At 40.1% G+C, this 23,223-nt stretch overlaps 1 protein-coding gene across 3 annotated transcripts in view; it reads right to left on the bottom strand.

The window, feature by feature from the left end:
* Positions 1–10,586: 10,586 nt before the first annotated feature.
* LOC139750381 (uncharacterized) overlaps positions 10,587–23,223 on the bottom strand; it is a 102,559-nt gene continuing 89,922 nt past the window's right edge. For all 3 annotated transcript variants that reach the window (XM_071665113.1, XM_071665114.1, XM_071665115.1), the window contains exon 4: positions 10,587–13,712. In XM_071665113.1, the coding sequence (XP_071521214.1) occupies positions 12,543–13,712 (1,170 nt within the window). In that variant the 3' untranslated portion in view covers positions 10,587–12,542. The remainder of the gene's footprint in view (positions 13,713–23,223) is intronic.

Here is a 23,223-nt window from a genome sequence, read left to right as displayed (position 1 = left end):
GCAAGCCTTGGCCAAAACATGGCTTTGTTTACAAGATGACCAACAATTGATGAGAAATGAATTGCAAAGTATTGTGATTTTTCATAAAATGCACTATGAAAAAATATTCTAATATTTCATTAAGGAAAAAATTATACTGCAGAGGACATTAATTTTTTCTTTTCATACTTATTACAGTTTCTCGCATTAGCAAGGTAGAGCCAGGAACAAACAAAGACCACATCTACTCTCATCCCTTCTCTAGCTGTCATGTGTAATGAACCGAAAACACAGCTCCCTATCCACAACCAAGCCCCACAGACCTTTCCATGGTTTACCCCAGATGTTTCACACACCCTGGTTCGAGCCACTGACAACCCATCAACTCCAGTATACCACAATGTTCCAATTCACTCTATCCTGTGCATGTCTTCCATCCTCCTATATTTTCAGGCCCCAATCACTTACAATCTTTTTCACTCCATCCTTCAATCTTGTTCTTGTTCCCTCCACTTCAGACACATATATCCTTTGTCAACTTTGCTCACTCATTCTCTCTGTATGTCCAAACCATTTCAACACACCCTCTTCTGCTCTCTCAACCACACTCTTTTCATTACCACACATCTCTCATACCTTTCATTACTTACTCAGTCAAACCATCTCACACCACACAATATCCTCAAACATTTCCTTTCCAACACATCCACCCTCCTCTGCACAGCCTTATTCATAGCCGATGCCTCACATTCAAATAATACTAATGGGACTACTATTTCTTCAAACATACCTGTTTTTGCCTTCCTAGATAATATTCTCTCTTTCCATACATTGTTTAGTGCTACCAGAATCTTTGCCCCAACCCCACCCTATGACTCGCTTCTGCTTGTAAGGTTCCATTCTTTGCCAAGTCCTCTCCCAGATATCTAAAACATGTCATTTCCTCCAATATTTCTCCGACCAAAATCACCCTAGTTAACCTGTCCCTCAACCCTGCAGAACCTAATGACCTTGCTTTCATTTACATTTACTCTTAACTTTCTCCCTTCACACACACTTTGAAGCTCAAGTCACCAATTTCTGCATTTTTCTCACACAAATCTGCCTTCAGTGCTGTATCATCAGCAAACAACAGCTGACTCACCTCCCATGCCCTCTGATCCCCTCAGACTACATACTTGCCCTCTCTTCAAATCTCTCACATTTATCTCCCTCGCCACCCTATCCATAAACAAACTGAACATCCAAGGTGACAACACACCCCAGCAGCAGACTAACCATCTCTTAGAAACATTCACTCTTCTCTCCTCCTACTCGTACACATGCCTTACACTCTTGATAAAAACTTCACACTGCTTCTAGCAGCTTTCCTCCCACACTGTATATTCTTAAGATCTTCCACAAAGAATCTCTATCAACCCCATCATATGCCTTCTCCAGATTCATAAATGCCACATACAAATCCATCTCTTTTCAAAGTATTTCTCACACATTGTTTGAATCAAACACTCGATCCACATATCCTCTACCACTTCTGATACCATGCTGTTCCTCCCCAATTGGATGCTCTGTACATGCCTTCACCTTCTCAATCAATACCCTCCCATACAACTGACCAGGTATACTTAAAAAACTTTTATCTCTGTAGTTTGAACTCTTCCCTTTATTCCCCTTGCCTTTACCTTTAAACAATAGCACAAAACTTTTATTCTGCCAATCCTCAGGCACCTCACCAAGATCCATTCATACATTGAAAATCCTTACCAGTCATTCAACAACACAGTTCTCCCCTTTCTTATTCCTTAATAAATTCAACAGCAATACCATACACTCAAACTGCCTTGCTACATTTTATCTTATGCAAGGCTTTCACCACCTCTTCTGTCCACCAAATCACTCTTCATGACTCTCATTTTGTATACCATCCCAACCAAAACATTCTTCATCTGCCACTCTATCTTTAAACACATTTAACAATCATTCAAAATACTCCATCTCCTCCTCACTTCATCACTACCTGTTGTCATTTCCCTTTTTGCCCCCTTCGCTGTTGTTCCCATTTGTTCTCTTGTCCTTAGCACATTATTTACCTTCTAAAACATCTTACTCTCTAAGGTTTACTGATACTCTCTCATCCCAACTCTTTTTTTTTTAACCTTGCATCTTCCTCTTGACCTTCTACCACTTTCTCTTATAAAACTTCCAATTATATGTACTTCTTCCCTATAAAGTTCAACCCAAATGCCTCTTTTCTCTTTCATTAGCAACTTTACTTCATTCCACAACTCACTACCCTTTCTAATCTGCCCACTTCCCAACTTTTGCATGCCACATGCATCTCCCGCACATGCCATAACTGCTTCCCTAAATACCTCCAGTTCCTCACCCACTCACCTTTTGCCATTCTACAATCAATCTCTCCTTGTATTTCTTCACATAGGTCTCTTCCAAGCTCACTTACTCTCACAACTCCCTTCTCCCCAACAGTTTTCTCTTTTGTGAACCTCTATAAATCTTCACTCTAACCTCCACAATATAGTGATCAGACATCCCACCACAACCATGAAAGGTCACTAGACATTAAGCATATATGTTCCATATATTCTCAACTGCTTTAAGTATGAAATTCAATCTATGAGTTTTTGTTATATGAGGGATGGCTGTAATTACCATTCACCTAGTCTCCCTTATTTTCATCCCATGTTATATCTCCACAACATCTTTTGGTATTTCTAACTTCCAGCCAATTTTCTATACTTGCTTACTATCACTATTTCTTTCACACATCCTTTCTTCTTAAATTTCCCAACCTTCATATTTATATTAACCAAAAAATAATCAGATAATTTCCACCAAACATCTTTTACCACATTCACATCCAACATTCTCTCACTTTGCACTCCTAGTTATTAATATATAATCAGTTAATGCCAATTGACTTCAACCTAATTCTTCAGTATGCAATATTTTCTTAAGCCATGTATACTTGATCACCATTCCTCTTTCATGGTTTAAAGACAATTAGCACTATTTATGTTTTGACAGTGGCCAGCAATAACCAAAGGTTGTTTTTGTGTGACAAAAATTTATTTGGAAGATGCACTATATTGGAATGTAGAGATGCCTTATGACACAAGTAACTATGACTAGCATGGGAAAGAGAAATTTAGTGTCAGTTCACCACATAACATGAAAGGGGAAGTATTGCCTTGTCATATGCACTTGTACATTCCACATTAACTAGTGCCTACTTAGTGATAGCCATTAGGGCACTAATTACAGATAATGATTTGGCAGATGAACAATAGCAGAGGGAAAAGCTCTTTGTACCTCAGTGATCCATTTGTAGTGGTAGAGACAAAACAATGAATGAATTTGCAAGTCTACAACATAAGATAGGCTTAGCAGACAAATATAAAAAACTATAAACTAACACATGTGTTTATCATATTTTACTTTAATTTTTCTTAATATTTCCTATTACTTTTTTTTTCATTCATTTCCCATGTTTGCAAGATACCATCAGTAATGAGATTAAATGTTTCTTGATCTATTTTTGAGAATCTCAGAAAACCATCATCTGGCAAGTTCTGCCAAGGAGCACACTGTCTTCAGAGATTTTATGACAACTTTAAAAGCTTTCCTCCATTTTCATTTAAACAAGGGACCCCATGCATATCAATCATACACTTAAACTACATCCTTCACCCTTGCATTCAGAATCCTTACCCAAATATTTGATCTTTTGAATCAAAACTCAGCAAGCTCCTCCCACAATAAATTTTTTTCCACTCATCTCTCCAGCACATATCCTCTTAAACCTTTAACCATACTTATGTAGCTCTTTACTGCCTGGTGAAGGGAACCTTACATACTTCTGTGGTCTGTGCTTTTATATCACCTATCGAATTTCAGCTGATCTACAGTGGTGGCCTCTTTATTCAATAATTACACAGATGTACTTAACTTACCTTCACCTACAGCATTAGGGAATGTTACAGTTCACTGCTAAGTGTTGATGATGTCAAGAAGTACATACTCTAAAGCAATGAAGATTCTAGCAATCCATGTACTAATCTGCTTGATAAGAATCTATTGATGACGATGAAAAGAACCAAATGCATCATAACACTACTTAATGAGGTGGTGATATTCCAGAAATGTCACCGTCAGGGTGTACAGCTATGCAGTCTCACCAAGAATCATTATCAATCTAGGGAAAGTTGAGGCCCATTTAAATTGTTTCACTGTTGTTTACTTATTCTTATATGGTGTTCTTTCATTCATTACTCTGAAGCATTAGAAAATTTATGTGCCTACTTTCTTTAACTGACATGAACCCTGAACCCACTTATTCCACATTTAACAAGTCACCTTTTCTTTTACTCCTATATGCTGCCTAACCAGACATTTATTTTTCATACGTGCTCACCATTTCCTGCATAAGCAAGGTAGTGCAGGAACAAATGAAGAAAGGCCTTATATGCTCACATCTATTTTCTTGCTGTCATGTATGATGCACTTAAACTACAGCCCCTATTGATGACCAAGGCCTCACACAGCTTTCTGTGGTTTCCCCTAACTGCTTCATATGATTTGGTTCAGTCAGTGACAAGATGTCGCCCCCTGTATATCAAATCACTCCAATTCATACTATCCCATGCATGCCTTTCTCCCTAGTGCATATTCTGGCCCTGAGCACTTAGAACCTTTTTCACTCCATTCTGCCATCTCCAATTTGTTCTCCCCTCCACTTCTGATATCTATTCTCCTAATCAGTTTCTCCTCACTTATTCTCTCCACCTGTCTTAACCATTTCTGTACACTCTACAGCTCTCTCAACCAAACTCATTACCACACCTTCCTCTTTATCTTTTTATTACTCCACCAAACCATCTCACACCATTCATTACCCTTAAACATTCCCAACACTTTCACCTTCCTCCATACATTCTCATCTAAAGCCCTTGCCTCACATCCATACCACATTGTTGGGACTACTATGCTTTTAAACATTCCCATTTTTTTTTTATCAAATAATGACCTCTTTTTCCACACATTCCTTAGTGCTCCCAGAACCTTCCCCTCCCAATTCAAAACCACTCCTCACCTGTCAGTCTTGTTTCACTCAATCCAAATCCCTTATTTTCATCCTGGTTACAACCACTCCCCCTCAGACTGAATCTTCATGGAAAAATCATACTTCTTTAAAAGTATTTAAGATATTAAAGCATCCTCTGAAGTTTTATAGAGGTTAGATTCCCATACGTATATTTTTGTGTTCTTTACCAGTTTTACAAGAATAGCATATGCATGAAAACAGGAACATTATAATTCAAACCTTATAATATTTCTGCCTAGACAATTTAATTAATTGCCTCATCTTCCACCTGCTCTTTGACAAAATTTCTTGGCACTTGCTTGTCACACATGTAAGAGATTTGGCCATATTGGGTGCTTTTTAGCAGTTCAAGTAAAAAACTGTCATCCATAACAAGATCACCAAAATCATGTACTTCATCAATCAATGTTTGGTCACAATAGTTCAAACTTCTTTGCAATCTTTTCCTGGTTAGGTTTTCATGCTAGTTTGTCCTATTTCTTCTGACAGTATGGTACAATTCAATTTTTTACTGCATATTCTTAATTTCAATTTTTACATTTCATTTTTTTCATTTAACAATATCTATGTGCTTTTTACTGGTTTTAATGTTTATGCCAAAAACTCCAATTGTCACAAAATTTACCAAAATCCTGATGCTCTTTTCAAGAAATCACAATTTTTTCTTACTGACATACACTGTTTTCATATACATATATATATATATATATATATATATATATATATATATATATATATATATATATATATATATATATTTGTATTCCATGTGTGGCGAGGTGGCGATGGGAATGAATAAAGGCAGACAGTGTGAATTGTGTGCATGGGTATATATGTGTGTGTGTGTAGATATGTGTACATTGAGATGTATAGGTATGTATATTTGCATGTGTGGACGTGTATGTATATACATTGTGTATGGGGGTGGGCTGGGCCATTTCTTTCGTCTGTTTCCTTGTGCTACCTCGCAAACGTGGGAGACAGCGACAAAGCAAAATAAATATAATATATATATATATATATATATATATATATATATATATATATATATATACATTATTATTATTATTTTGCTTTGTCGCTGTCTCCCGCGTTTGCGAGGTAGCGCAAGGAAACAGACAAAAGAAATGGCCCAACCACCCCCCCACACACATGTATACACATATATGTCCCCACACGCAAACATACACACCCATACATCCCAACGTACACTTACATATACACACACAGACACACACATATATACACATGCACACAATTCACACTGTCCGCCCCTACTCACCCCCATCGCCACCCCGCCACACACGGAATAACATCCCCCTCCCCCCTCATGTGTGCGAGGTAGCACTAGGAAAAGACAACAAAGGCCCAATTCGTTCACACACAGTCTCCAGCCGTCATGAAATAATGCCTAAAACCACAGCTCCCCCTCCACATCCAGGCCCCACAGAACTTTCCATGGTTTACCCCAGACGCTTCATATATATATAGGGGATAGGGGAGAAAGAATACTTCCCACGCATTCCTCACGTGTCGTAGAAGGCAGATTAGAAAGGGTCGTGAGTGGTGGGATGAAGAAGTAAGAGTATTAGTGAAAGAGAAGAGAGAGGCTTTTAGACGATTTTTGCAGGGAAATAATGCAAATGAGTGGGAGATGTATAGAAGAAAAAGGCAGGACGTCAAGAGAAAGGTGCAAGAGATGAAAAAGAGGGCAAATGAGAGTTGGATTGAGAGAGTATCATTACATTTTAGGGAGAATAAAAAGATGTTTTGGAAAGAGGTAAATAAAATGCGTAAGACATGGGAGCAAATGGGAACTTCAGTGAAAGGGGTTAATGGGGAGGTGATAACAAGTAGTGGTGATGTGAGAAGGAGATGGAGTGAGTATTCTGAAGGTTTGTTGAATGTGTTTGATGATAAGAGTGGCAGATATAGGGTGTTTTGGTTGAGGTGGTGTGCAAAATGAGAGGGTTAGGGAAAATGATTTGGTAAACAGAGGAGAGGTAGTAAGAGCTTTGCAGAAGATGAAAGCCGGAAAGGCAGCGGGTTTGGATGGTATTGCAGAGGAATTTATTAAAAAAGGGGATGACTATATTGTTGACTGGTTGGTAAGGTTATCTAATGTATATATGACTCATGGTGAGGTGCCTGAGAATTGGCGAAATACTTGCATAGTGCCATTGTACAAAGGCAAAGGGGATAAAAGTGAGTGCTCAAATTACAGAGGTATAAGTTTGTTGAGTATTGCTGGGAAATTATAGGGGAGGGTATTGATTGAGAGGGTGAAGGCATGTACAGAGCATCAGATTGTGGAAGAGCAGTGTGGTTTCAGAAGTGGAAGAGGATGTGTGAATCAGGTGTTTCCTTTGAAGAATGTATGTGAGAAATACTTAGAAAAGCAAATGGATTTGTATGTAGCATTTAAGGATCTGGAGAAGGCATATGATAGAGTTGATAGAGATGCTCTGTGGAAGGTATTAAGAATATATGGTGTGGGAGGCAAATTGTTAGAAGCAGTGAAAAGTTTTTATCGAGGATGTAAGGCATGTGTACGTGTAGGAAGAGAGGAAAGTGATTGGTTCTCATCTCAGTGAATGTAGGTTTGCAGGAGGGGTGCATGATGTCTCCATGGTTGTTTAATTTGTTTATGGATAGGGTTGCTAGGGAGGTGAATGCAAGAGTTTTGGAGAGAGGGGCAAGTATGCAGTCTGTTGTGGATGAGAGAGCTTGGGAAGTGAGTCAGTTGTTGTTCGCTAATGATACAGTGCTGGTGGCTGATTCGGGTGAGAAACTGCAGAAGCTGGTGACTGAGTTTGGTAAAGTGTGTGAAAGAAGAAAGCTGAGAGTAAATGTGAATAAGAACAAGGTTATTAGGTACAGTAGGGTTGAGGGACAAGTCAATTGGGAGGTAAGTTTGAATGGAGAAAAACTGGAGGAAGTAAAGTGTTCTAGCTGTCTGGGAGTGGATTTGGCAGAGGATGGAACCATGGAATTGGAAGTGAATCATAGGGTGGGGTAGGGGGCGAAAGTTCTGGGAGCCTTGAAGAATGTGTGGAAGTTGAGAACGTTATCTTGGAAAGGAAAAATGGGTATGTTTGAAGGAATAGTGTTTCCAACAATGATATATGGTTGCGGGGCGTGGGCTATAGATAGAGTTGTGCGGAGGAAGGTGGATGTGCTGGAAATGAGATGTTTGAGGACAATATGTGTTGTGAGTTGGTTTGATGGAGTAAGTAATGAAAGGGTAGGAGAGATGTGTGGTAATAAAAAGAGTGTAGTTGAGAGAGCAGAAGAGGGTATTTTGAAATGGTTTGGTCACATGGAGAGAATGAGAGGAAAGGTTGACCAAGAGGATATATGTGTCAAAGGTGGAAGGAACGAGGAGAAGTGGGAGACCAAACTGGAGGCGGAAAGATGGAGTGAAAAAGATTTTGAGTGATCGGGGCCAGCCATCTCTCTTACCGTTTCATTACTTACTTGATCAAACCACCTCACACCACATATTGTCCTCAAACATCTCATTTCCAACATATCCACCCTTCTCTGCACAACCCTTTCTAGAGCTCATGCCTCTCAACCACATAACATTGTTGGAACCCCTATTCCTTCAAACATACCCATTTTTGCTCTATGAGATAACCTTCTTGCCTTCCACACATTCTTCAAAGCTCCCAGAACCTTCAACCCCTCCCCCACCCTGTGACTTACTTCTGCTTCCATCTGCTACTAAATCCACTCCCAGATATCTAAAACACTTTACTTCCTCCAGTTTTTCTCCATTCAAACTTACTTCCCATTTGACTTGTCCCTCAACCCTACTGAACCTAATAACCTTGCTCTTATTCACATTTACTCTCAGCTTTCTTCTTTCACACACTTTACCAAACTCAGTTACAAGCTGCTGCAGTTTCTCACCCAAATCAGCCACCAGCACTTTATCATCAGCGAACAACAACTGACACTTCCCAAACCCTCTCATCCACAACAGACTGCATACTTGCCCCTCTCTCCAAAACTCTTGCATTCACCTCCCTAACAACCCCATCCATAAACAAATTAAACAACCATGGAGATATCACGCACCCCTGTCGCAAACCAACATTAACTGGGAACCAATCACTTTCCTCTCTTCCTACACATACACATGCCTTACATCCTTGTTAAAAACTTTTCGCTGCTTCTAGCAACTTACCTCCCACACCATACACTCTGAATACATTCCACAGAGCATCTCTATCAGCTCTATCATATGCCTTCTCCAGATCCATAAATGCTACATACAAATCCATTTGCTTTTCTAGTATTTCTCACATACATTCTTCTAACCATACACCTGATCCACACATCCTCTACCACTTCTGAAACCACACTGCTCTTCCCCAATCTGATGCTCTGTACATGCCTTCATCCTCTCAATCAATACCCTCCCATATAATTTCCCAGGAATACTCAACAAACTTATACCTCTGTAATTTGAACCTTTATCCCCTTTGCCTTTAACAATGGCACTATGCATGCATCTGCCAATCCTCAGGCACTTCTTCATGAACCATACATACATTGAATATTCTCACCAACCTATCAACAACACAGACACTCCATTTTTTAATAAATTCCTCTGCAATACCATCCAAACCCGCTGCCTTGCTGGCTTTCGTCTTCTGCAAAGCTTTCACTACCTCTTCTCTGTTTACCACACCATTCTCCCTGACCCACTCACTTCATACACCACCTCAACAAAAACACCCTGTATCTGCCACTCTATCATCAAACACATTCAACAAACCTTCAAAATACTTACAACTGTTTTACTTTGTGTCTTCAGTTTTTAGGTTCTGGTGAAGATTGAATCCAAATCACCACACACACTGTAGTACACTCTTGATTTCCCTTATATTTAATAGTTTTATATTTAAGAGGTATGTCACAGCTACTGCTCTGACCCAGGTAGCTCTCTTTTCTTTCTGCCTCACCCACATGTGGACTACTGGCATTCTGTTTACAAGCATACAATCTCTCCGTCATGCATAACACTTGACAACAACTCACACAGCTCATTCTTCATTACTCTATATTTTCCAGGGGCGAGTACTATGTGCTAGCCCTGTCTTCTGGCAAAATGGTAGGAAAATCGATAGAAGCGGCATTGGAGTTCACCAGTTATTGAGACTACTGCCATGGTCACCTTTTTAAGGGAATTCTAGAATGGTTGTAATGTACTTGTATATGCCATGCTCACATATGCTTGCCATAAATAGTATTACCATATCTGCACCTAATATCTAAGTTTCATTTTATGTTTAAAACTTTTATTTGTTCTTTACTCAATCTCTAACAACCTTTCTGGATCATTCATAATACTGAATCAACCCTAGAACTTGGAGTTTAGTAATAATAGTGTATACAATATACTTAAGGCTTACTTTGTATTAAAAAAAAAAATCCCATTTTCAAATCATGGACAACAGTGAATAATACACGGAACAACAATTCAATTTTATGCAGCTTGACAACTTAGCAATATTGAAAATGAGATCTCCATTAAAATTAAATGCTAAAAAATCAAAATACTTAGCACATCTCACAACTAATATCAAACGAGTCTGTAGCGCTAAAAAAGGCATAAAGAATGAGAATTAAACTTCAACTGTAACTGCACCTATAAAACTATATCGCTGTTGCAAAGTCAAATGGAGACACATTTTGTATTGCATTATGCTACAAAGATCTGCTTGGCCATGGCATGCTCAATGAAATAAAGTATACATCAATAAATATTAATGCCCATTTAAGCAACCATACCCTTTTTAATAACATACAAAATTAAGGGTGAAACACAAAGAAAGTGACACCACATAATCAGGGTCCTTAGACATAATACATTTTGACATTTTGTTACAATAACATACGTAAGTATGCTTCAGATATTACTATAATCAATACTTAATATGCAGAAAGTAACTTTCTCTGTGTTTAAACCTATGTACCGGGCACATATGCATACAATTTTCTTAATTACAATACCTAACATTTTCCCTTTAGGGAAAAACCTGATTTGTAAAAGATTTGGCAGATGCATTGTATATTTTACAGCAGCTGTCATGTAAGAAAGGCTATAAATCTACACACACTAGATTCTTATATAACAGTTTATGCACAAGGCTTTTAATTTATTTTAATAACAAAAGTTAAAATCAACAAATTCTACCATAATGGAAAAATCTTAAAACCTAAATAACTAGACACAGCACCCCTAGCTAATGACTTATTAATGCCTTGATATTAACCTACACTTGTGAAATTAATTTAAACTTTCTCAAAAGTTTTGATTCCTAGGAACTTCTCCCTTTACTCAAGTTTTGGCTTAAAAAAATAAACAAATACTATCTCCCACTTTTGTCTCTTGTCAAACCCCAGGCAAGAAAAGTTAGCTAGTCTGTCCTGAAGTGACAGGGTAACCAGTCCAGTACACACTACTGTATAGCCAAAAAAGACCCTGCCTGGCTGCAGACTTGAACCTGTATGTCATGGGCTCTAATCTGACAGCATCATCACTGTCCTGTGGCAACACAAAAGCTAACATCCTTTGTGCCATCTATAGAATTTACTATCCAACAACTTTTTTTTAATGGTTGTGGGAGCTTAATGTTACCACTGTACTATGGCACCCTCTACCCCCTCACCTCCTGAAAAAGATAACAATAATAATCTTCAAAATACGATGGATTACCTTAGTCTGCGGTCTCTGGTGCCAGTGACTGGCCTTGTGCACAATGGTAGATAAAACCCTACCAACATTGGCCATGGGACCAAAACCATCTCACTGTTACGATGCCCATTTTTTAAGCCTATTAAGTAACAATTAATAGATAATGAACAAATTTGAAAAAAAGTAAACACCTTGACCTAACAGAGACCATCAGAACTCTAACAGATATGCCCACAATATGGCCATGACAATTTTACATTTTGTAAACACCTTAACATTTGTTACCAGTAGTCATTCCTTTTTCTTTTGTGGATATACAAATACACTCCAAAAATTGGAACACCAGGCTGATGCCCTGATGGTTGTGGGCATAGAAAATAAGAATCATAACCACCATGAACTTTACTTATCAATATACTAAATATTGCTTTACTGTACATATTTTAAGGGTCACTGATGACAAGTAACACACTTCACTTCATATCAATTTCACAGTTTCAAAACAGGAACACATCCACAATAAAGAAGGTAGTTGTTAATCTGACTCTAAATAATAAAGGCATAGATAAACTTCAGTCAAATGTTTCTATAAGCCCTATATAAGTTTCAAGTTGCATAGTTCTAATTTTATAGTAACGTCATTTCACATAAAAAAATATCTGCAACACTGAACGTCGACATGACAATCCTGTAAGATCATGGTTTTGCGTTTTCAAATCATGGTTTCCATAGTCATTGATTTGGCCGTGAGGGATGCTGTTCTTGAGTCTGGGGGTGGTATTGTCTTGGATCAGGTGGAGGCATCATGTAAGAAGCTGCAGGAAAAATTGAATGTGGGTATGGAATCAAGTTGGCCATTGCCATCTGTGGTGTTGGCATCATGTTTGGAGAAACTGGTGGAGGTTGTGAATGTGGCGGGGCTGAAGAAGTTTCATTTTGCTGGTCAGTATTTGAATGCTGTGGCAATGGGTGAGGTGATTTTTGAGTTGAACTGTTACTAGTCGCACTGTGGGGAGGGTATGAACGATGATCATGCCTAACTTGCTCCCCATTCCCTTGGTATCCACTTTGTTCTGAACTGCTACCAACACTCTCTCTATGTTCATGTCCATGGGATCTATCTTGATTTATTGCATCTTGTCCCATTCCCCTTTCCTGACCTATTCTATTTTGTCCAATTGCTTCTGGTCCTAGGCCTCTATCTTGCCCTATTCTCCTATCCTGATCTACCCTTTCTTGTCCTGTTCCTCTATCTTGACCTATTCTATCTTGAGTCATTCCCCTGTTAGGCCCTTCCCCATGTTCACGGCCAAGTGACTGATTATCTAATCTTACTTCATTTTGTTGTTCTTCCTTGATCATTTGCTTTGCTTGTTGAAGAACAATTCTAGGATCAGGCACATCTTTATGGCACTTCATATGAGAAATAAGAGTTGCCATTTCTCTAAAGTGTTTTCTGCAAGCTGGGTGTGGACAAGCATATGGTTTCTCACCCATGTGTGTTCTGTAATGTTGATCAAGGATTGCTTTTTGTCTAAACTGTTTTCCACACTCAATACATACATATGGTTTCTCTCCAGTGTGTATTCTTAGATGCTGATTCAATATTGTTCTCTGTCTGAATGATTTGTCACAAAAAGCACAGTCATACGGTTTATCCCCCGTATGGATTCGAAGATGCTGCTGCAAGTGAGTTGGTTGTCGGAAAAGTTTGCCACAATCTGGACATATATAAGGCCTGTCAGTACTGTGGGTTCTCTCATGCTGCATTAGTCCTCCTTTAAGTTTGAACCCTTTTCCACAAAGGTTACACTTAAATGGTTTATTTTCCTCATCGTCTTGATCATCTACAGATGATGGGTGCATTGAAGGATGTGTCACAGGAACCATTGTTGGCAAACCCTGCAAAATCATTTTGAATTAATCACACTGGCATTCATATAACTACAAAAACAAAACTTGCAATAAAATACCATGGTTTGAGTGAGGTGTCGAAGTGTGTCAGTTCCCATTAGGAACTTGTTTCCAACAACCTTGATTCCAGTAAAGTAGGTGTGGGGGTAAACAATGACAGTTGTGGATGCACATACTGTTTTAATTTTTTTTGCTATGATTGGAAGCTTGAACTTTCTGTTGTTCTAATGAATGCTAATAAATTTAGAACTAGGCTGAAAAAGTAAATATTTGAGCCAAACTCCTCCCTTTACCTCACTTCTCAAGTAGATCTCTTGTGAGACAACAGATTACTATAGGCAGGGGAAGAAAACTCAAAACTAATTATATGCCATTTATTGGAAACAAAAAGTGTTAATAAAATGTGTTTTGAGGGCAATCTGGAAGTCCTACCCCCTAAAAAATGTAGGTTTTTGAAGGCTGACAAACCTTTTCTCTTTTGATATGATGTCCTGTAAGTGTTGAAATATCATCCATGGTCAGGTCCATTCTAAACTTCATACTTTCAGTGAGGAGGCATAGCTTCAACCATGATTTTTAATGAACTTTGATCTTCAAAGCCACTTGCTTAAACAAATATCTAGTAACTCTCATAACGTTTTACTTCTCTCTGAGCCATTTCATTTTCTTTAATATATTGGAGATAAAACAGGCAACTGAGGCCCTAATCAACATTTCCTTGCGCTACCTCGTTAATGTGGGAGACAGCGACAAAGGCAGCAGGTTTGGATGGTATTGCAGTGGAATTTATTAAAAAAGGGGGTGACTGTATTGTTGACTGGTTGGTAAGGTTATTTAATGTATGTATGACTCATGGTGAGGTGCCTGAGGATCGGCGGAATGCATGCATAGTGCCATTGTAGAAAGGCAAAGGGGATAAGAGTGAGTGCTCAAATTACAGAGGTATAAGTTTGTTGAGTATTCCTGGTAAATTATATGGGAGGGTATTGATTGAGAGGGTGAAGGCATGTACAGAGCATCAGATTGGGGAAGAGCAGTGTGGTTTCAGAAGTGGTAGAGGATGTGTGGATCAGGTGTTTGCTTTGAAGAATGTATGTGAGAAATACTTAGAAAAGCAAATGGATTTGTATGTAGCATTTATGGATCTGGAGAAGGCATATGATAGAGTTGATAGAGATGCTCTGTGGAAGGTATTAAGAATATATGGTGTGGGAGGAAAGTTGTTAGAAGCAGTGAAAAGTTTTTATCGAGGATGTAAGGCATGTGTACGTGTAGGAAGAGAGGAAAGTGATTGGTTCTCAGTGAATGTAGGTTTGCGGCAGGGGTGTGTGATGTCTCCATGGTTGTTTAATTTGTTTATGGATGGGGTTGTTAAGGAGGTAAATGCAAGAGTTTTGGAGAGAGGGGCAAGTATGAAGTCTGTTGGGAATGAGAGAGCTTGGGAAGTGAGTCAGTTGTTGTTCGCTGATGATACAGCGCTGGTGGCTGATTCATGTGAGAAACTGCAGAAGCTGGTGACTGAGTTTGGTAAAGTGTGTAGAAGAAGAAAGTTAAGAGTAAATGTGAATAAGAGCAAGGTTATTAGGTACAGTAGGGTTGAGGGTCAAGTCAATTGGGAGGTGAGTTTGAATGGAGAAAAACTGGAGGAAGTGAAGTGTTTTAGATATCTGGGAGTGGATCTGGCAGCGGATGGAACCATGGAAGCGGAAGTGGATCATAGGGTGGGGGAGGGGGCGAAAATTCTGGGGGCCTTGAAGAATGTGTGGAAGTCGAGAACATTATCTCGGAAAGCAAAAACGGGTATGTTTGAAGGAATAGTGGTTCCAACAATGTTGTATGGTTGCGAGGCGTGGGCTATGGATAGAGTTGTGCGCAGGAGGATGGATGTGCTGGAAATGAGATGTTTGAGGACAATGTGTGGTGTGAGGTGGTTTGATCGAGTGAGTAACGTAAGGGTAAGAGAGATGTGTGGAAATAAAAAGAGCGTGGTTGAGAGAGCAGAAGAGGGTGTTTTGAAGTGGTTTGGGCACATGGAGAGAATGAGTGAGGAAAGATTGACCAAGAGGATATATGTGTCGGAGGTGGAGGGAACGAGGAGAAGAGGGAGACCAAATTGGAGGTGGAAAGATGGAGTGAAAAAGATTTTGTGTGATCGGGGCCTGAACATGCAGGAGAGTGAAAGGTGGGCAAGGAATAGAGTGAATTGGAGCGATGTGGTATACCGGGGTTGACGTGCTGTCATCAGTGGATTGAATCAAGGCATGTGAAGCGTCTGGGGTAAACCATGGAAAGCTGTGTAGGTATGTATATTTGCGTGTGTGGACGTATGTATATACATGTGTATGGGGGGGGTTGAGCCATTTCTTTCATCTGTTTCCTTGCGCTACCTCGCAAACGCGGGGGACAGCGACAAAGTATAATAAAAAAATAAAGAAAATAAAAATATATATATATATATATATATATATATATAAATGGGGAGGTGATAACAAGTAGCGGTGATGTGAGAAGGAGATGGAATGAGTATTTTGAAGGTTTGTTGAATGTGTCTGATGACAGAGTGGCAGATATAGGGTGTTTTGGTCGAGGTGGTGTGCAAAGTGAGAGGGTTAGGGAAAATGATTTGGTAAACAGAGAAGAGGTAGTAAAAGCTTTGCGGAAGATGAAAGCCGGCAAGGCAGCAGGTTTGGATGGTATTGCAGTGGAATTTATTAAAAAAGGGGGTGACTGTATTGTTGACTGGTTGGTAAGATTATTTAATGTATGTATGACTCATGGTGAGGTGCCTGAGGATTGGCGGAATGTGTGCATAGTGCCATTGTACAAAGGCAAAGGGGATAAGAGTGAGTGCTCAAATTACAGAGGTATAAGTTTGTTGAGTATTCCTGGTAAATTATATGGGAGGGTATTGATTGAGAGGGTGAAGGCATGTACAGAGCATCAGATTGGGGAAGAGCAGTGCGGTTTCAGAAGTGGCAGAGGATGTGTGGATCAGGTGTTTGCTTTGAAGAATGTATGTGAGAAATACTTAGAAAAGCAAATGGATTTGTATGTAGCATTTATGGATCTGGAGAAGGCATATGATAGAGTTGATAGAGATGCTCTGTGGAAGGTATTAAGAATATATGGTGTGGGAGGCAAGTTGTTAGAAGCAGTGAAAAGTTTTTATCGAGGATGTAAGGCATGTGTACGTGTAGGAAGAGAGGAAAGTGATTGGTTCTCAGTGAATGTAGGCTTGCGGCAGGGGTGTGTGATGTCTCCATGGTTGTTTAATTTGTTTATGGATGGGGTTGTTAGGGAGGTAAATGCAAGAGTCCTGGAAAGAGGGGCAAGTATGAAGTCTGTTGGGGATGAGAGAGCTTGGAAGTGAGTCAGTTGTTGTTCGCTGATGATACAGCGCTGGTGGCTGATTCATGTGAGAAACTGCAGAAGCTGGTGACTGAGTTTGGTAAAGTGTGTGGAAGAAGAAAGTTAAGAGTAAATGTGAATAAGAGCAAGGTTATTAGGTACAGTAGGGGTGAGGGTCAAGTCAATTGGGAGGTGAGTTTGAATGGAGAAAAACTGGAGGAAGTGAAGTGTTTTAGATATCTGGGAGTGGATCTGTCAGCGGATGGAACCATGGAAGCGGAAGTGGATCATAGGGTGGGGGAGGGGGCGAAAATTTTGGGAGCCTTGAAGAATGTGTGGAAGTCGAGAACATTATCTCGGAAAGCAAAAATGGGTATGTTTGAAGGAATAGTGGTTCCAACAATGTTGTATGGTTGCGAGGCGTGGGCTATGGATAGAGATGTGCGCAGGAGGATGGATGTGCTGGAAATGAGATGTTTGAGGACAATGTGTGGTGTGAGGTGGTTTGATCGAGTAAGTAACGTAAGGGTAAGAGAGATGTGTGGAAATAAAAAGAGCGTGGTTGGGAGAGCAGAAGAGGGTGTTTTGAAGTGGTTTGGGCACATGGAGAGAATGAGTGAGGAAAGATTGACCAAGAGGATATATGTGTCGGAGGTGGAGGGAACGAGGAGAAGAGGGAGACCAAATTGGAGGTGGAAAGATGGAGTGAAAGAGATTTTGTGTGATCGGGGCCTGAACATGGAGGAGGGTGAAAGGAGGGCAAGGAATAGAGTGAATTGGAGCGATGTGATATACCGGGGTTGACGTGCTGTCGGTGGATTGAATCAAGGCATGTGAAGCGTCTGGGGTAAACCATGGAAAGCTGTGTAGGTATGTATATTTGCGTGTGTGGGCGTATGTATATACATGTGTATGGGGGGGGGGGTTGGGCCATTTCTTTCGTCTGTTTCCTTGCGCTACCTCGCAAACGCGGGAGACAGCGACAAAGTATAATAAAAAAATAATAATATATATATATATATATATATATTATCCCTGGGGATAGGGGAGAAAGAATACTTCCCACGTATTCCCTGCGTGTCGTAGAAGGCGACTAAAAGGGGAGGGAGCGGGAGGCTGGAAATCCTCCCCTCTCACTTTTTTTTTTTAATTTTCCAAAAGAGGGAACAGAGAAGGGGCCCAGGTGAGGATATTCCCTCAAGGGCCCAGTCCTCTGTTCTCAACGCTACCTCGCTAATGCGGGAAATGGCGAATAGTATGAAAGAAAAGAAAAGATATATATATATATATGTATGTATATATATATATATATATATATATATATATATATATATATATATATATATATATATATATATATATGTTTCCTTTGAAGAATGTATGTGAGAAATAAATACTTAGAAAAGCAAATGGATTTGTATGTAGCATTTATGGATCTGGAGAAGGCATATGATAGAGTTGATAGAGATGCTCTGTGGAAGGTATTAAGAATATATGGTGTGGGAGGCAAGTTGTTAGAAGCAGTGAAAAGTTTTTATCGAGGATGTAAGGCATGTGTACGTGTAGGAAGAGAGGAAAGTGATTGGTTCTCAGTGAATGTAGGTTTGCGGCAGGGGTGTGTGATGTCTCAATGGTTGTTTAATTTGTTTATGGATGGGGTTGTTAGGGAGGTGAATGCAAGAGTTTTGGAAAGAGGGGCAAGTATGAAGTCTGTTGGGGACGAGAGAGCTTGGGAAGTGAGTCAGTTGTTGTTCGCTGATGATACAGCGCTGGTGGCTGATTCATGTGAGAAACTGCAGAAGCTGGTGATTGAGTTTGGTAAAGTGTGTGAAAAGAAGAAAGTTAAGAGTAAATGTGAATAAGAGCAAGGTTATTACGTACAGTAAGGTTGAGGGTCAAGTAAATTGGGAGGTAAGTTTGAATGGAGAAAAAATGGAGGAAGTAAAGTGTTTTAGATATCTGGGAGTGGATCTGGCAGCAGATGGAACCATGGAAGTGGAAGTGAATCATAGGGTGGGGGAGGGGGCGAAAATCCTGGGAGCCTTGAAGAATGTGTGGAAGTCGAGAACATTATCTCGGAAAGCAAAAATGGGTATGTTTGAAGGAATAGTGGTTCCAACAATGTTGTATGGTTGCGAGGCATGGGCTATGGATAGAGTTGTGCGCAGGAGGGTGGATGTGCTGGAAATGAGATGTTTGAGGACAATATGTGGTGTGAGGTGGTTTGATCGAGTAAGTAATGTAAGGGTAAGAGAGATGTGTGGAAATAAAAAGAGCATGGTTGAGAGAGCACAAGAGGATGTTTTGAAATGGTTTGGGCACATGGAGAGAATGAGTGAGGAAAGATTGACCAAGAGGATATATGTGTCGGAGGTGGAGGGATTGAGGAGAAGTGGGAGACCAAATTGGAGATGGAAAGATAGAGTGAAAAAGATTTTGCGTGATTGGGGCCTGAACATGCAGGAGGGTGAAAGGTGGGCAAGGAATAGAGTGAATTGGTTCGATGTGGTATACCGGGGTTGACGTGCTGTCAATGGATTGAATCAGGGCATGTGAAGTGTCTGGGATAAACCATGGAAAGTTCTGTGGGGCCTGGATGCGGAAAGGGAGCTGTGGTTTCAGGCATTATTGCATGACAGCTAGAGACTGAGTGTGAACGAATGGGGCCTTTGTTGTCTTTTCCTAGCGCTACCTCGCACACATGAAGGGGGAGGGGGATGTTATTCCATGTGTGGCGAGATGGCGATGGGAATGAATAAAGGCAGACAGTGTGAACTGTGTGCATGTGTATATATGTAGGTGCCTGTGTATGTATATATATGTGTACATTGAGATGTATGGGTATGTATGTTTGTGTGTGTGGACGTGTATGTATATACATGTGTATGGAGTTGGGTTGGGCCATTTCTTTCGTCTGTTTCCTTGCGCTACCTCGCAAACGCGGGAGACAGCGACAAAGCAAAACAAAATAAATAAATAAATATAATATATATATATATATATATATATATATATATATATATATATATATATATATATATATATATATATATATATATATCTTTCTTTCAAACTGTTCGCCATTTCCCGCATTAGCGAGGTAGCGTTAAGAACAGAGGACTGGGCCTTTGAGGGAATACCCTCACCTGGCCCAATTCTCTGTTCCTTCTTTTGGAAAATTAAAAAAGAAAAAAAAAAAAAAGAAAAAAAAAAAAGAGGGGAGGATTTCCAGCCCCCCGCTCCCTCCCCTTTTAGTCGCCTTTTACGACACGCAGGGAATACGTGGGAAGTATTCTTTGTCCCCTATCCCCAGGGAAAATATATATATATATATATATATATATATATATTTTTCTTTTTTTTTGCTTTGTCGCTGTCTCCCGCGTTTGCGAGGTAGCGCAAGGAAACAGACGAAAGAAATGGCCCAACCCACCCCCATACACATGCCTTGATTCAATCCACTGACAGCACGTCAACCCCGGTATACCACATCGCTCCAATTCACTCTATTCTTTGCCCTCCTTTCACCCTCCTGCATGTTCAGGCCCCGATCACACAAAATCTTTTTCACTCCATCTTTCCACCTCCAATTTGGTCTCCCTCTTCTCCTCGTTCCCTCCACCTCCGACACATATATCCTCTTGGTCAATCTTTCCTCACTCATTCTCTCCATGTGACCAAACCATTTCAAAACACCCTCTTCTGCTCTCTCAACCACGCTCTTTTTATTTCCACACATCTCTCTTACCCTTACGTTACTTACTCGATCAAACCACCTCACACCACACATTGTCCTCAAACATCTCATTTCCAGCACATCCATCCTCCTGCGCACAACTCTACCCATAGTCCACGCCTCGCAACCATACAACATTGTTGGAACCACTATTCCTTCAAACATACCCATTTTTGCTTTCTGAGATAAAGTTCTCGACTTCCACACATTCTTCAAGGCTCCCAGAATTTTCGCCCCCTCCCCCACCCTATGATCCACTTCCGCTTCCATGGTTCCATCCGCTGCCAGATCCACTCCCAGATATCTAAAACACTTCACTTCCTCCAGTTTTTCTCCATTCAAACTCACCTCCCAATTGACTTGACCCTCAACCCTACTGTACCTAATAACCTTGCTCTTATTCACATTTACTCTTAACTTTCTTCTTTCACACACTTTACCAAACTCAGTCACCAGCTTCTGCAGTTTCTCACATGAATCAGCCACCAGCGCTGTATCATCAGCGAACAACAACTGAATCACTTCCCAAGCTCTCTCATCCCCAACAGACTTCATACTTGCCCCTCTTTCCAAAACTCTTGCATTTACCTCCCTAACAACCCCATCCATAAACAAATTAAACAACCATGGAGACATCACACACCCCTGCCGCAAACCTACATTCACTGAGAACCAATCACTTTCCTCTCTTCCTACACGTACACATGCCTTACATCCTCGATAAAAACTTTTCACTGCTTCTAACAACTTTCCTCCCACACCATATATTCTTAATACCTTCCACAGAGCATCTCTATCAACTCTATCATATGCCTTCTCCAGATCCATAAATGCTACATACAAATCCATTTGCTTTTCTAAGTATTTCTCACATACATTCTTCAAAGCAAACACCTGATCCACACATCCTCTACCACTTCTGAAACCACACTGCTCTTCCCCAATCTGATGCTCTGTACATGCCTTCACCCTCTCAATCAATTTATATATATATATATATATATATATATATATATATATATATATATATATATATACATATACTGTTAACTGATAGGTGCATGAAAGAGAGACTTTTGGATGTTAATGTGCTGAGAGGTGCATCTGGAGGGATGTCTGATCATTATCATTATCATTATCGAAGGTGAAGATTTGTTGGGGTTTTCAGAAAATATAGAATGTTGGGGTGAAGAGAGTGGTAAGAGTAAGTGAGCTTGGGAAGGAGACTTGTGTGAGGAAGTACCAGGAGAGACTGAGTTCAGAATGGAAAAAGGTGAGAACAAAGTAGTAAGGGGAGTGGGGGAGGAATGGGATGTATCTAGGGAAGCGGTGATGGCTTGCGCATAAGATCCTTGTGGCACGAGAAGCGTGGGAGGTGGGTTGATTAGAAAGGGTAGTGATTGGTGGGAGGAAGAAGTAAGATTATTAGAGAAAGAGAAGAGAGAGGCTTTTGGACGATTTTTGCAGGGGAAAAATGCAATTGAGTGGAAGATGTATAAAAGAAAGAGGCAGGAGTTCAAGAGAAAGGTGCAAGAGGTGAAAAAGAGGGCAAATGAGAGTTGGGGTGAGAGAGTATCATTAAATTTTGGGGAGAATAAATAGATGTTTTGGAAGGAGGTAAATAACATGCGTAAGACAAGGGAGCAAATGGGAACTTCAGTGAAGGGGGCTAAGGGGGAGGTGATAACAAGTAGTGGTGATGTGAGAAGGAGATGGAGTGAGTATCTTGAAGGTTTGTTGAATGTGTTTGATGATAGAGTGGCAGATATAGGGTGCTTTGGTCGAGGTGGTGTGCAAAGTGAGAGGGTTAGGGAAAATGCTTTGGTAAACAAAGAAGAGATAGTAAAAGCTTTGCGGAAGATGAAAGCCGGCAAGGCAGCAGGTCTGGATGGTATTGCAGAGGAATTTATTAAAAAAGGGGGTCTGAATTGTTGACTGGTTGGTAAGGTTATTCAATGTATGTATGATTCATGGTAAGGTGCCTGAGGATTGGCGGAATGCTTGCATAGTGCCATTGTACAAAGGCAAAGGCAAAGGGGATAAGAGTGAGTGCTCAAATTACAGAGGTATAAGTTTGTTGAGTATTCCTAGTAAATTATATGGGAGGGTATTGATTGAGAGGGTGAAGGCATGTACAGAGCATCAGATTGGGGAAGAACAAAGTCGTTTCAAAAGTGGTAAAGGATGTGTGGATCAGGTGTTTGCTTTTAAGAATGTATGTGAGATATACTTAGAAAAGCAAATGGATTTGTATGTAGCATTTATGGATCTGGAGAAGGCATATGATAGAGTTAATAGAGATGCTCTGTGGAAGGTATTAAGAATATATGGTGTGGGAGGCAAGTTGTTAGAAGCAGTGTCTGAATTGTTGACTGGTTGGTAAGGTTATTTAATGTATGTATGATTCATGGTGAG

This window comes from Panulirus ornatus, chromosome 9 (assembly GCF_036320965.1).
Source record: "Panulirus ornatus isolate Po-2019 chromosome 9, ASM3632096v1, whole genome shotgun sequence".
In the NCBI taxonomy this organism is placed as follows: domain Eukaryota; kingdom Metazoa; phylum Arthropoda; class Malacostraca; order Decapoda; family Palinuridae; genus Panulirus; species Panulirus ornatus.
The sequence above is the reverse complement of the archived record's forward strand: the minus strand, read 5'-3'. Positions and strand labels throughout refer to the sequence as shown.